This window comes from Vipera ursinii, assembly GCF_947247035.1.
Source record: "Vipera ursinii genome assembly, chromosome: 5".
NCBI lineage: Eukaryota > Metazoa > Chordata > Lepidosauria > Squamata > Viperidae > Vipera > Vipera ursinii.
In genome coordinates this window covers 99,901,572-99,915,637 of record NC_139518.1, presented here as the reverse complement: position 1 = coordinate 99,915,637, position 14,066 = coordinate 99,901,572, and the positions used below count along the sequence as shown (strand labels likewise).

The window sequence follows — 14,066 nt, the reverse complement described above, 5'->3', positions numbered from 1 at the left end:
CAACCTTGAAGGGAGTGTGCTTAGGGCCAGCCAATCTTTGCCTTAAAGCAAAGCTGTGTTCACCCAACAATTTTTTTTTATTTCTTCTCTACTCACAGAACTGGGAGGGAGATCTATCTTCCTAGCCTAACCACGTTAAGTCCTTCAGAACTATTTAAAAAGTTTAGAAATAAATATAGCCAAGAGGCTGCTACTGTAATTCTAGTCTGCCCTCTTTTTGGACATTGAGGTAACTGAGTCAAAACTTTGTCCATCTCTATTGGGGATTGGCGAGTGTTGTCATCACGACGCAAGTGTCACGTTTGAACTTTTATGTTCAAAAGGAGAGGGAGTGAAAGAGAGAGGGGGCTTGGGTGTCGTCATGGTTCAGCTAGAGTTTTGCTTTTTGCTATTATAATTGCCCAGAGAAGGGTGGCTACATAAATTCAACAAATAACCGAATAATCTTTTTAATAAAAAGAACAACCCTCCCCTTTTTAAAGGTGCTTCTTTTGACTGATTTTCTGTATGCTTCGCTCCCAGAACCAACATTCTAAAGATCGAATATATTATTATACCAAAACATGTTATAATTTTATAGCTTTCAGTTCATGAACGAAAAAGGAGTATAGAAATTGACACCATCCTTGTCCTTTTTCCACAACTGCCTCATGGATTGTGCCCTTTGAAAACATGCAAAACCCTTGCCAGCTGCCCATATTTTTACAGTGGTACGATTTCTCCAAAGTATGACCCACCTCCACGTGGGTCTTACAATATGGCTAAAGAAAACTGCACTTCATTGTTGATTATCAGGGGAAAAAAAGAGATGATGCAATAAATGCTTTTGATCAAACCGTTCAGTTCTCCATGCATTGTATTCACCATTCTCATTTTGTTTGTACATTTGAATCAATCATTCTGCAAAACTTAACAACAGAGTAGGTCACAGTTGAAGGAGCCACTCTGGAATTCAGCCTATTAGGACAAAATAAGAATATATTTGTCTTGCAACTAGTAGACCAACATTAAAGCTGAAATAATTTTCGGTTAAGATACTGGATCATACAGTGCTGATTTGATTCACTGGCATTTACTCTAATGATAACAATATCACAGAATGCTTAATTTCAGGTTTACACTTTGCACAATTACAAAGCTTAGCTTGTGTAGGTGTGACCTGGTGCCATCGTTGACCTCAGCCATTTTCTTCAAGAATTTGTCTGTCTACATGGATCCAGGTCAGGAGTACATAATTTAAACTGGAGAGTTGCTGAATTATATACAGCCTCATATGCTGGAGTAACTATGTTTTGCAATACAGATATGAAACACCACCATTTTGTCTAAAAGCTAGAAAGGCCATCCGCCATTTTGAGGAAGAAAAGCTCTGAGGTCTAAGCCTTTTCTAAATGCTTTGTGTTCCTGATCTTAAACATAGTCCTTATTCTTTATTACTACACTTATGCTTCATTTGATGTCACAGTGACGGGCAGAGTCCCAAATATTTGGAAATTAAAAAGTTGATTTCTAAGAAATTAGAAATTAAGTGGCTGTAGCTTAGCATAAGCAATGTATGGATCGTAGTGTGTGCATCACAGTTAGAGCTTGATTAACATCTGTAGGTACTTTGACTGAGAAGCGGGAATCTGCCATTAGGAACACAAGACACCACTGAGATCTCCGCCACAAATGTCGTCACTTTTCAGGGTGCAAGGCCAACCTCAGCTTTTTGCTAGATTAACATAAATCACTCTGTAAAGCCTCATTGTCCAACGATAAGCCTATCTCTTTTTTCTTTTTTTTTTCCAATAGGCTGAAAATACCTTCTGAAGCTTGTGTGGAGAAATTTTCAATTGATGTGGTTAATCGCTCTTCATCTTGAGATCTTCTGAGGATACTCACCAGAAAGCTACACAAAGAAATTTCTACAGGTTTCTGGAAGAAATAGAGACCATTCAAACATCTATGGAGATTCTCAATCACCCAGGTCATGGTTCTCCCAAAAGTGCTTTCCCCAAAAAAAGTTGTACTGTTTTTGGTTGTTTTTTTTTCTTTTTCCTTGAAAACATTTTGCTTCTCATCCAAGAAGCTTCTTCCGTTCTGAACTAACTCAACAGAACTGAAGAAGCTCCTTGGATGAGAATCAAAATGTTTTCAAGGAAAAAAAAACAAAACAAGTTGCCTTTTGGAAAAGCACTTTGGGAAGACCATACAAATGTTGCACTGATTTCCCCCCCCCTTATAACTTGTTGACTGAATGCGCCTGTGGTGCAATTATTTGATTGGAAGATTCCATTATGAAAATCCGTGAGCAATACAATGCCAATAAAGCCACTCTCAACCCAGGGTCTTCCACTGTGGGGGAATTAGGATCCCTAAACATCTGGAGGACACCAGAGTGGGAGGCTTGTCGTTAAAGATTCATAATTCCAGAATAATATTCCTTCTATAAAAATAGGACATTTCCACATTATTTCCCCCAAAATAAATAAAGTTTAGTTTATTAAGAGCTGGTGTCAATGCTAAACAAAATACATGTCTTCCAGAAAAGAAACATTTTAGCAAACTCTTCTTCTTCTTCTTTGATTTACTAAAATACAAGTGGACTTGTTTAAAATACATTATTTCTCTCTCTCTCTTAATTACATTTTTGCTTCAATTTGTGACCATCATTCTCCATATATATAGGTGTGTGTATGTACGTATGTACGTTTGTGTATACACACACACACACACACACACACACACACACACATTTATGGAGTCCGGCCACAATTTTCAGCTGTTCTGTTTAAGGGAAAATACTTGAGAATGAATAAAGAAATATATTCCTCATATATCTTCTTTCTAATAAATAAAAATAATTTAAAATGCTAGAGACTATACATGACTTTTTTTTTATTATGTTCATATATAAATGAAAAGTTTCCAAAATACATGGAAGCAAATATTAAAGGCAGACAAACAAAGATCTGTCTACTGGACTTTCACTTTTCCCACCAAAGGTTCAGCATGAAAGAGGAATAAATGTTATATCACCGTTCATGAAGTCCGTCGGGTGCTTTTATTCCTATTTTTTAAAAAAAAAAACAAAAAACCCAACCAACCACACACACATTGTCCTGTCCTTCTAGGAGTCAACATTCGTCCTCGACTTCTCTGATTGGTGGAATCAAGCTGCTTGTAGACTTATAGTGATTGATGTGATTTGCTACGTGGGTGGTCATGGGCTTGATTTGAATGTTTCTGGGATAGGCGTTATCCGATTCATCTGTAAACCATTTCTTTTCTGCTAAAGAGTAGAAACGTGGGGAGAGAGAGAGAGGGAAAGGGAGAGAGAGAGAGAGAGAAAGAGAGAGGGAGGGAGAGAGAGAGAGGGGAAGAGGGAGAGATGGAGAGAAGGGAGACACAGAGAGAGAGAGAGAGAGGGAGGGAGGGAGAGGGAGAGAAAGGGGGGAGAGGGAGAGATGGAGACAGGGGAGGAGAGAGAGAGAGGGAGAGAGAGAGAGGGAGGGAGGGAGGGAGGGAGAGAGAGAGGGAGAGGGAGGGAGGGAGGGAGGGAGAGGGAGGGAGGGAGAGAGGGAGGGAGGGAGGGAGAGAGAGAGAGAGGGGGAGGGAGGGAGGGAGGGAGAGAGAGAGAGAGAGAGAGAGAGAGAGAGAGAGAGAGAGAGAGAAGCTTAAATTAGTGCCAGGCCAAAAGCAGTGGAGAATAGTGCTCTGTTGTGAGGTGTTTCAAAGCAATCGATAGGAAGCGACTTTGAGTAATGACTAGCGGGTGAAGGGCGATAGGTTTCATAAGGCTGAGAACGTGGATTAGAGATGAAAGGATGAAAAGCTGGCTAGCTTGAAGGCAAAGAGTTAAAAAGAGCTGGTAGGTGGTTGACTTAGTTACGGAAGGCCTGGAAATGGGAGCTTCGAACCTGGTTAGTAAACTGCTCATAGCTTGGCTTTGGTTGTGGAGAAGACTACCTGGTTGAGATTATCAGGACAGGAAGGCATTTTGCTGTGCTAAAATTTCCCTGAAAAAAAAAAGAAACGAGGTCTTTGGGAATTCCAATATTGCTGAATATTGTTAACCTTGTTTTCTCTTGCCCACTGGGGAGAATTCAGTGGTTTGAGATCCTTGAATGGCTGAAGAATATGGTTGCTGATACTGGCAACATTTGAAAATGGCCATTTGGTGACCAGAGTTATCTCATGCTCTCACCAAAAACACACAAACACAACATACGTGGAGTTTTGGGGAAATGGCCATAGAAGGCTAGGCCTCACTGCAATTATTATGTCAAGGAATAATATTAAATGTTAGCAGCGTTGAAATTACGCTTATTATTACTTTGTTATTTTCCATCTATACTGAGAGCTTATGCATTGGAGACAAATCCTTGTGTGTCCATCATACTTAGCCAATAATGTATTGTATTGTATTGTATTGTATTGTATTGTATTGTATTGTATTGTATTGTATTGTATTGTATTCTATTCTATTCTATTCTATTCTATTCTGTTCTGTAATTCTATTCTATTCTATTCTATTCTATTCTATTCTATTCTATTCTATTCCACTCTACTCTACTCTACTCTACTCTACTCTACTCTACTCTATATTCTAGTCTACTCTAGTCTACTCTGTTCTGTTCTGTTGTTCTGTTCTGTTCCATTCCATTCCATTCATCTATTCCATTCCATTCCCCATATACATATGCATATGGGTGTGTCTGTGTGCCTGTCTGTCTGTCTGTCTGTCTTTTCTCTCTCTCTGTATGCGTGTGTGTAGGAAATGCTCATCTACATGCCTTTTAATCAGAACATTAATTCCAACACGCAGGATGAAACAGACTCACTGCTTAACTCATGGACAAGTGATAGGAGCACCACAAGTAGGGTGGTTTCCCCATGCTTGGAAGCAAAACAAACAAAGAAACAAAAAAAAATCACTCGAAAGAGATAGAATGGGTAGGGGGGAAAAATTGAGCCCATTTTCACCGACTCAAATCAATGAAACAGGTATCCTTTGGAGAAAGGGTGAGTTGGGCCATTTCCCTTTGCTTTCAATATGTTGCCAGCATCACCAGAATTGCCGTGACTGGTGAACCTAGTTCTCCAGACTAGCCATGTTGCCCACAAGGGGCCATTTTTCAGCCTCGGCCATTGTCTAAGCAATTCCTTAGGAAGGAGCTCCTTTGCGGCTTTTGCACAAGACACAGTGTGTGGATGGAATGGCCGGGATAGCAGCCAAACCCGTGATTTATTTGCCTGACATTCAAAGAAATCTTCCACATTGACTGACTTTGTAACCAGAACTGGCTGAGAACCTCTGCAAGGTTTTCATCCGGCTACGTAAGTGAGAAATGTAGAGGTTTTCCCTCCCCTGTGCATTTCGTTTTACAAGCCGTTCTATTTTGCTCGCGGACCTCTTTCTTTCTCGACGTTCCTTTCCACTGCAAAGGCTGGCGCTCCTAATTAACTTTGCTCTGATTGGAACAGATTGGCCGATAGGAATTCATCATGTGAAAATCCTGCACTGCAAAGCTAACGGATTAAGCGCCCTAAATTATTCTTCCTGACAAAATGATAAAGTTACAATCTGTCCTAAGATGATCTACAGCTCTGCAGATTCCGACAGCGTCTTTCTACATTCATTTATCTCTCTCTCTCTCTCTCTTTTTTTTTTAGTCAAGCAAGGGTTGTTTATTTTATTTTATTTTTTTACACCTATACAGCCATTTATCTTTTAAAGTCATCAGAACATGGAATAGTTAATGAGGCTTGGGCAGGAAGCGAGTGAACTTTTAGATGGAATCTGTTTCTGAAAAGTTGCAAGGGGGAAATTATGTATGTATGTATGTATGTATGTATGTATGTATGTATGTATTCCAGGGAAACCTCACACTTCAGAAATAATTTCAGCTCCATTTTAAAAAAAAAGCATTTAGTTCAAGTATGACGCACCAGCCATTATGCATTTGTGGAAACCAATTTTGCATGAGCTACGGTTAAGCTAACTTTCCCGAGATGGGTTTAAAATGTGACAGTTCCCTCGTTTTACAAGCCTGGCGTGTTCACACAAACACGTTTGAACCGCTTTGTGTTTAAAATGAAAGAAAGAAATGGAAACAAGCGTCCGTGGAATCTCTGCTTCTTTTATCAAGGAGGAGTTTGCCAGAACTCTTGTCTTACATGCTCCGTTTTACGCAAAGGAAGGCTGGGATCAGATATCTGGGAACCGAGTGGGCAAGTGGTGAAAGTTTTACACTAATAGTGGGGTCACCCCAAGCTGCATCCTTTCCTAATCCTGAACACTACCTATCGGCCCAACCAACCCAGCTTAGTTTCATGGGGAAAAAAAAATATATAGGAGAAACGAGAACACGCCACTTGGAGCTCCTCAATGAAAGATCAAATACTGTATAAATTGAATAAAGTCTGAAGAAGGGGCTTATCTTGATCAGGCACATAGCAATAGCGCATAGACTTATATGCCGCTTCACCGTGCTTTACAGCCCCTCTCTAAGCGGTTTACAGAGTCAGCCTGTTGCCCCCCCAACAATTTGGGTCCTCATTTTACTGACCTGGGAAGCATGGAAGGCTGAGTCAACCTTGAGCCGGTCAGGGTCGAACTGCCGGCAGTGGGCAGAATTAGCCTGCAATGCTGCATTCTAACCATTGCGCCACCACGGCTCTTTCCATGTCCCTATATTAAAAATGTCTGAAGCAGGAAGTAGATAGAATCTCATTCTTTCTTTCCATAAAAGTATCTTCAAGTTCTGGATTAAGGTCTTAAAATGGAGGCCAAAGTACAGAGACACTCGTTTGGGAGGTTCTTTGCTGCTACACCAGCCTCATTGGTATCAGAGCAGAGCAATCTTCCTGATCTTGTCAACCCTGTTCCGAAATCCTTTGGAAGAAGTCTTTCCTTGAGACTGAACTGAGTTTGTTTGGAGCAAAAGCCTAAATAATCTAATTTTGTAATTCAACGGCTTAGGTTTTGTTTCGTTCCCAGTATATTGACATTTTTTATGAATATGGTGTTAGGGTTTAATTTTAATTTGGTTACTACTACTATTGGTAAATGTCTATGGAGATTCTCAGTCATCCAGGTCATATTTGTCCCAGAGGTGTTTTGTTTTTGTTTTTCCACGAGGCAACTGGACTTCCTTGTTTTTCTTTGAAGATGTTTCGCTTCTCATCCAAGAAGCTTCTTCTGCTCTGACTGGATGGTGGGGAATGGAAGGATTTATATTCCTTGCAGACAGCTGGTCATTTGCCTTCTTTTAGAGAGTCATGGAGGCCACTTGGGGATTTGTCTGTGTCCTCAGGGTCACCTGAGTGGTGCAAATGGTGTGGAGCCTTCTTGGAGCTGCTGAAAGAATTTGTGTTGTAGACTGGAGATAGAAGATGCTGTATCCCTCCACCTCTGTTGAGAGAGAGCTGTTCAATTTTGACCTAGATGGCCTCTTTGACCCCTCTTTCAAATCAGTGGTCCTCTCTGCCAAATGTGGACTTGGGGACTACTCTTAGTACTGCTACTTATTTATTTATCTCATTTCATTTAACTTTCATTGTTTAACCTTATATAATTCTGCCTAGTGAGCTTAATAAATTATCGATTAACTGAATTCACATATCCATCAGACAAGACTACTGTTGTTTCTCCTTTACTTTGTGGCAGGTAGACGCTACATCAAATTCCATATCCTTTCCTTCAGCCTATTAATTGGGCTTAGCATATTTACGAATACCTATTGATATACATTCAGCTTTAGATAGCAGTCATCTAAATCGTGGGTCCCCAACCCCTGGTCCATGGACTAGTACCGGGCTGCAGCATGCCAGCAACCAGTCCACACAAACAAGCAATGCCCCATCTGTGGGATGCAGGCAGCACACAAAACCACACACTCTCTAGTCCACGGAAAAACCTCTCTCCATGGAACCAGTCCCTGGTGCCCAAAAGGTTGGGGACCTCTGATCTAAGTAGTTGTCATTCTGTAAATCAGTGAATGGTTGCATGTTCTTGACTAACAAAATTGCTTTCTTCTCCAATTCATCACATTCTCTGATCTTCCATTATGTAGACTAGATCCAGCGGTCACATCTGAATTATTTAGAATAACAGAGTTGGAAGGGAATTTGTAGGTCACAACTTCTGATGGCAACTTCTGTTCCATTGGTTGATGTTCTCACTGTCAGGAAATTTCACTTTATTTCTAGGTTAAATCTCTCCTTGATGAGTTTCCATCCATTGCTTCTTGTCCTGCCTTCGGGTGCTTTGGAGAATAGCTTGACTCCCTCTTCTTTGTGGCAGCCCCTGAGATATTGGAAGGCTGCTATCATGTCACGCCTAGTCCTTCTCTTCACTAGACTGGTTCTTGTTCCCGCCAAGGTTGTCCCCCTTAGTGGTGCTATTCTCCCAACCTCTTGAGCAGATTATTTCTTCATTGGAACCAGTGTTGACTTCCTAGGTGGAATCATATTACCAAGTTGGCTTTACAGGCATTGAAGATCAGTTAAAAGTTCTTGAAGTCAATGAGCGGAATCACATTCAATATTCCCTATGCAATGACTCAACTTAACTCCAAACGTGTTTGGCTGTGTAGGAAATGAAGCTGAGCCCGAGGAAGGGGTCAAATGTGTCATCGTTCTTGAGTCACTTCGTGCCCACCGGAGACCTAAGTCCAGCCTATCTTGAATTCCACTGACTCTTATCTATTGCCTATTTGTTTTGATCATTAGTCCAGATTCTTGCAGAGAGTGTAAGCTTGCAATAAACCTTTATATTCGTTTGAACTGCCGGCACGTCTTGATTTTCCCATGCTTGACAAGTTGTGGTTCCAGTATGATGCATGTTACAATCATGCTGGCTGTTGCTCTTGGCCTCAGTGTCTGAACTTCTCTTCATGGATGACTAGCCTGCTACAATCTCCTTTGGGATGTGTTTTCACTTCCTCTTTGACTGTCCAAAGTTCTCATCATGCAAAGGTATCAGTTGGGACTGAGTAGTTTAGGTGATTTTACACTGAAAGCCAATGATGGAAACATTGTATATCAATGGTCATGAACTAAGGACTTGAATTTTGGATGTTTGGACTTCAAAGTGCTTCTTCAGAGACCCACTGTTAATTTTTGAGCAATAATACTTCAAAAGAACTCAAGAGAACTTAAAGCAGAACAACTTGGGGCATCATTCCCCAACACTTCATTTGATTTCTCAATTAATCCATTCTTTGGATTTCCATGATATCAATGAACAACAACTAAAAGAAACAGGCACAATGCATGTAACAACAACACCCCACTAACCAAGCTGAACAGTCCCAAGATTTAGGATAACGGTCCAATGCTTTTTCTAGGGTCGTATGTGTCCTGGTCAAGTATGTTGTGTGAACACAGCATGTCAGAGCATGCACAGTCTTACTGTGCGAGATAACCCAGGAGTAAACACAGTAAACAGTGGTCTATTGTAAATGGTGGTTTATCTTACACTATCTACAATACCATATACCAGGAACAATATACATACAGCAGGATCCAACAAACCACAGTTACAGCAGGAAACGGAAGAGGAAGGAACACTTCAGCAGAGCCTTCCCTTTATACAAAGGCTCTTAAAGAGACACAGACCCTGCTGGGTCATTCCCATTATTACATCTTACATTACATAAGCTGGTTAGCTGTTAAATCAATACCTTGACAAGCAGCCACTATTATAGCTAAGAGGGAGTTTTAATGCATTCTCCTTGATCCTTCTCTGACAGCCTATCAATAACAGACCATTACATTTACAGTACTTTGCTTCCTGTTCAGCTCTAGAAGGAGAATATTGCCTACCTGATAAGGTTGTTTCAAATATTACACAGGGCACAATTTATATAGTTATAAATGCTAAGTATAATTAAACAACACCACCAAAGCTGACACCATCCAAAGGACCGAACAACTCAAAGAAGTACTGCAACTTTGGAATATGTCTGTTGGTTTGAGTTCCGACCTTGGCAATTTGGTTGCAAACATTTCGTCACCATTCGAGGGGACATCGCCAGTGCACTTTGAATTGTGCTCATCTGTTGGAGCACTGGCCTTTAAATACCTTTTACACAATGCAAATTAGTCTGGATGTTGTTTGTTTGGGTTTTGGACTGTTTGATTGGCTGGCTGTTGTTGCTGAGTCAAAGTCTTTGGTTTTTAAGTACCATCTTGCAGATTGGAATTAAAGTTGCTAGTTTGGATGTTTGTTTCTGAGTCATGGTTTTGGTTTTGGTTTTGGTTGGCTGTCTCGCTGTCATTGCCAAGACATGGTCTGGTTTCTTGTGAGTAGATAGGTTGTATTTTTTGTGGCTGCGTGGTGGGGTGCCTGTTTGTTCGTTTTAAATGCAACTCTCGGGATCGCGGTTGATGTAGTTCTTCCGTTGGTAGACCGGGTTGATGTCAGAGTGTCTGTTTATTGACTTGTTGGTGGAAAACCAGGCTTCAAATGTTTAAACACACTTCATCTTGGAATGATATACTGGCCCACAGAATCACCAAGAGTCGGACATGGCTGAATGGATCTCATCATCATCATCATCATCATCATCATCATCATCATCATGTTGGAAGGGACATTGAAGGTCATCTAGTTCCTTGCTCAGGCAGGAAACCCTATACCATTTCAGACAAATGGCTGTCCAGTCTCTTCTTAAACATATCCAGTGTTGGAGCATTCACAACTTCTGGAGGCAGGTGGTTCCACCGATTATTTGTTCTAACTGTCAGAAAATTTCTCCTTAGTTTCAGGTTGCTTCTCTCCTTGATTAGCTTCCCTCCGCTGCTTCTTGTCCTGCATTCAGGTGCTTTGGAGAATAGCTTGACTCCCTCTTCTTTGGGGCAGCCCCTGAGATACTGGAACTCTGCTTATCATGTCACCCCTGGTCCTTCTCTTCACTAAACTAGACATGCCCAATTCCAGCAACTGTTCCTTATATGTTTTAGCCTCCAGTCCTCTGATCATCTTTGTTGCTCTTCTCTGTACTCTTTCCAGAGTCTCAACATCTTTTTTACATCGTGGTGACCAAAACCGGATGCAGTATTCCAAGTGTGGCCTTACCAAGCCATTGCAAAATCATAATTAAAAATTCTTCATCTCTAGCTGAGTGGACAATTGAAGGCCCTTCTGTTATCTGGAAGTGGCACTTCAGACAAGAAACATTAACCATTAGAGTCCAAAGCCCTGGACTTTTCCCAACACCCAGTCCTCTCAAAATGTCAGGGGAAAGCTAGTTCCTTTTGAAAACTATGTTGAAGTGGCCCCAAGCTTCCCTTTGTCCTTTACCACTTACGCCAGGAAAGGTGATGGCCACATGACGACAACTTCCGGCTGAGCTCTCCTTTGAAGACACTTTGGGTGTCTTGAGGTGGGTCAAATCAGATCAGGCCTGCAAAGCTTCAGAAGCAGCTCATGCTGCTACCTCAAAGCGGTGGAGAAGCCTTGAGACAGTTATATTCCATAGGTTTTCCTTCATCTCTTTCCTTTTGGGCAAGACAGCTGACCCAGCAATTAAGCATTGGGATGTTTTATGGGTGCACGAGAGACATGGGCCATACGATCCTTCACGCATGAGAGAGTACTGTGGGAAGAGTTTATAAATGTCTATAACTGTGTTAGAAACATTGTACAGGGAGTCATACATTAACCAACCCATGTCTCCGACAGAGTTACTAATGAACGAAACCAAGTTGCAAAAAACAAAAAAATGTTGCCCAGAGCCTTTGGGAAAGCCGTCAAGCGATTATAACAAAATCCTTTAAACTCACCGCAAGCATAAGAATGAGTTCAACACTTACGTCCAATTGTAAACACACAAAACTCAATTAATGTAAACAGTGTAAACATAATTATAATGCTCACAGTTCAAACGAAGAGACTCAGTCCAGATCTTAATCAACCCCTTCTCCGGATCAACACATATGCATAACCGCACCCCCTCAAGTTTCACACACTAGAACCAGCACATTCTCATACACACGTCCCTCTGATCCACACCAAGGGCCAGACCCCTTATAAAACAACTTCTCTGTACCCCATTTTCACTGTAGGTACCCACAAGGGGAAACTTCTGTTTTCGGGAATAAATCAAATCTCCTTTCCTCGCAGCTGTCTGGATTTCATGTTGATGTGTTCTTGCGCAACCTTGACTTGACTTGACTTGGAACCCCAAATTATTCTTGTACACCCAGAATATTACACCAGAAGTCTTGGGGGTAGGGGACAATCAGCACTTACAATTGGAATTAGTCTGGCCTTCTATGCTAGAATTGTGTTTGCTTGATTGAGACCTAAAGGGCCCTGTTTAAACTTCTTTCATATCAAGAATTTTGCTTCACAAAGGACAATTTTAGGCCCATCAGCCTTCCAAAATCATCAGATTAGCCGTGATCATCTCCATGTTGAGCACATTAGGGACTTTTTTTTTCCCCTGGCACCCTTTTTTTGGTTCTCAAATGCAAATGATAAGTGCTTTCATACAAATGCCCGCTTCCTTAGTCGGCAGAAACAGAAATAAAGCGTCAGCAGAAATATAAGTCAAGGGGCCAAACTGGAAGAAGACTAGTATAATTTCACATCAATTTCACCAACAGGAAAAGAAAGATGGCTGGCGGTGAATGTATGTGGGGTAGGAGAGAGGAAACAGACCGGACAAGATGAAATCACGGGAACACAATTATATCCATTATCTAAACAGCTAGTACAAAGAGACGTGCAGCTGGAAATGCAAGCGGATGGAGATGTTTAGAAACAAAAGGAATTATAGATATATATCGGTATATATATATATAAAGAACTGTATAACAGCAGCAGGTAAGCAAATTGACTCTACGTCTAGAAAGGAGGCAGAAAGAATAAAAAGCAGCAACCAACTCAAGAACGAACAAGGAAACCCAACAAGAAGTCAACCCAAAAGAAATCAAAACGGAACCGAGGTTGGTAAGGTGGTCTTTAATGTGTCACAAGTTTTCACAAAGGACGGAGTCGGAGAAGGAGAAAAAAAAACAACCCACAGCAGTTGACTAGCTCATGCAGAACCAGCGGTGACCCTACCTTGGCCCAGCCTATTCATCCTTGTGGCACTTTAGAAAGAGAAGTATAAGCTATGTAAGTTTTCAAAGGCTTTTAAAACTGTCCCATGTCCCATCGAGCACTTTAACAGGCACATCCTTAGCAGTCTATGAGAAAATGCCTAACGGCAAGTGAGTCTGGGGTAGGACGAGCAGTTCTTTTGCAAAAAAAGGGGGGGCATTAATTTAACTTCCGTGATCAAAAATTGGCAGAAGAGGGTTTGCAACCCTGCTTTCCAGTTGGGGCTGGAAGATGTAGGCTTCCTTGAAGAGGAGGAAGAATAGGAACGTGACACGATTTCCAGCAATCGTATCTCCCCAATTATCCAAAGAAGGAGGGTGTTTGTGCCTCGCTCTCATGGTTAATTAAACCGGAGGTGGTCAGTAAAAGTGCTTGGCTTTCGTTGTCAATTCACACAGCAAGCGTTTATAATCAACATGCTTTCGGGAGAAGCGGAGGTGGGTGGGAAGGAAATGCCTACCTAGCAACTCTTCCTAGCCCCAGTACAATTTTCTAAAACAGAGGTCCCCAACCTTTTGGGCACCAAGGACCGGTTCTGTGGAGAGAGGTTTTTCTGCAGACCGGAGGGTGCGTGGTTTTTGTGTGCTGCCTGCATCCCGCGGATGGGGTTTTGGTTGTTTGTGCGGACCGGTTGCTGGCGTGCCGTGGCCCGGGGATTGGGGACCCCTGTTCTAAAACACAGAGCACATGCGAGGCAAAATACCATCTGTCTCTACAAAAAGAAAAAGAGGGGAGGGAAGGAATTGTACAATTGCAAGGGATTCGCTTTCTGCACTGAAGGAAAAATAAAACTAAGCGGTGCAGGACTTCAAAAGCGCAGTGAGGACAGCGTAGGAATTTAACGTCTTCTCTGCATCTTGAATTCGGAGTCCGTTCCTACAAGTCACCAATGACCGACTGACGCAGAGTGAGCTTGGCCAACGTCTTTCCAAACGGCGTTGCTAAGTTGCAATGAGTAAAATTAGAG

The 14,066-nt window shown here is 41.6% G+C and overlaps 1 protein-coding gene across 1 annotated transcript in view; it reads right to left on the bottom strand.

Annotated features, from left to right (window-relative positions):
- Positions 1-3,073: 3,073 nt before the first annotated feature.
- The window catches only part of KCNMA1 (potassium calcium-activated channel subfamily M alpha 1), a 423,981-nt gene continuing 412,988 nt past the window's right edge, over positions 3,074-14,066 (bottom strand). Inside the window, exons 24-25 of the mRNA XM_083363343.1 lie at positions 13,061-13,089; positions 3,074-3,274 (exon numbers count right to left, since the gene is read on the bottom strand). Coding sequence (XP_083219469.1) covers positions 3,120-3,274; positions 13,061-13,089 — 184 coding nt within the window. The 3' untranslated portion in view covers positions 3,074-3,119. The remainder of the gene's footprint in view (positions 3,275-13,060; positions 13,090-14,066) is intronic.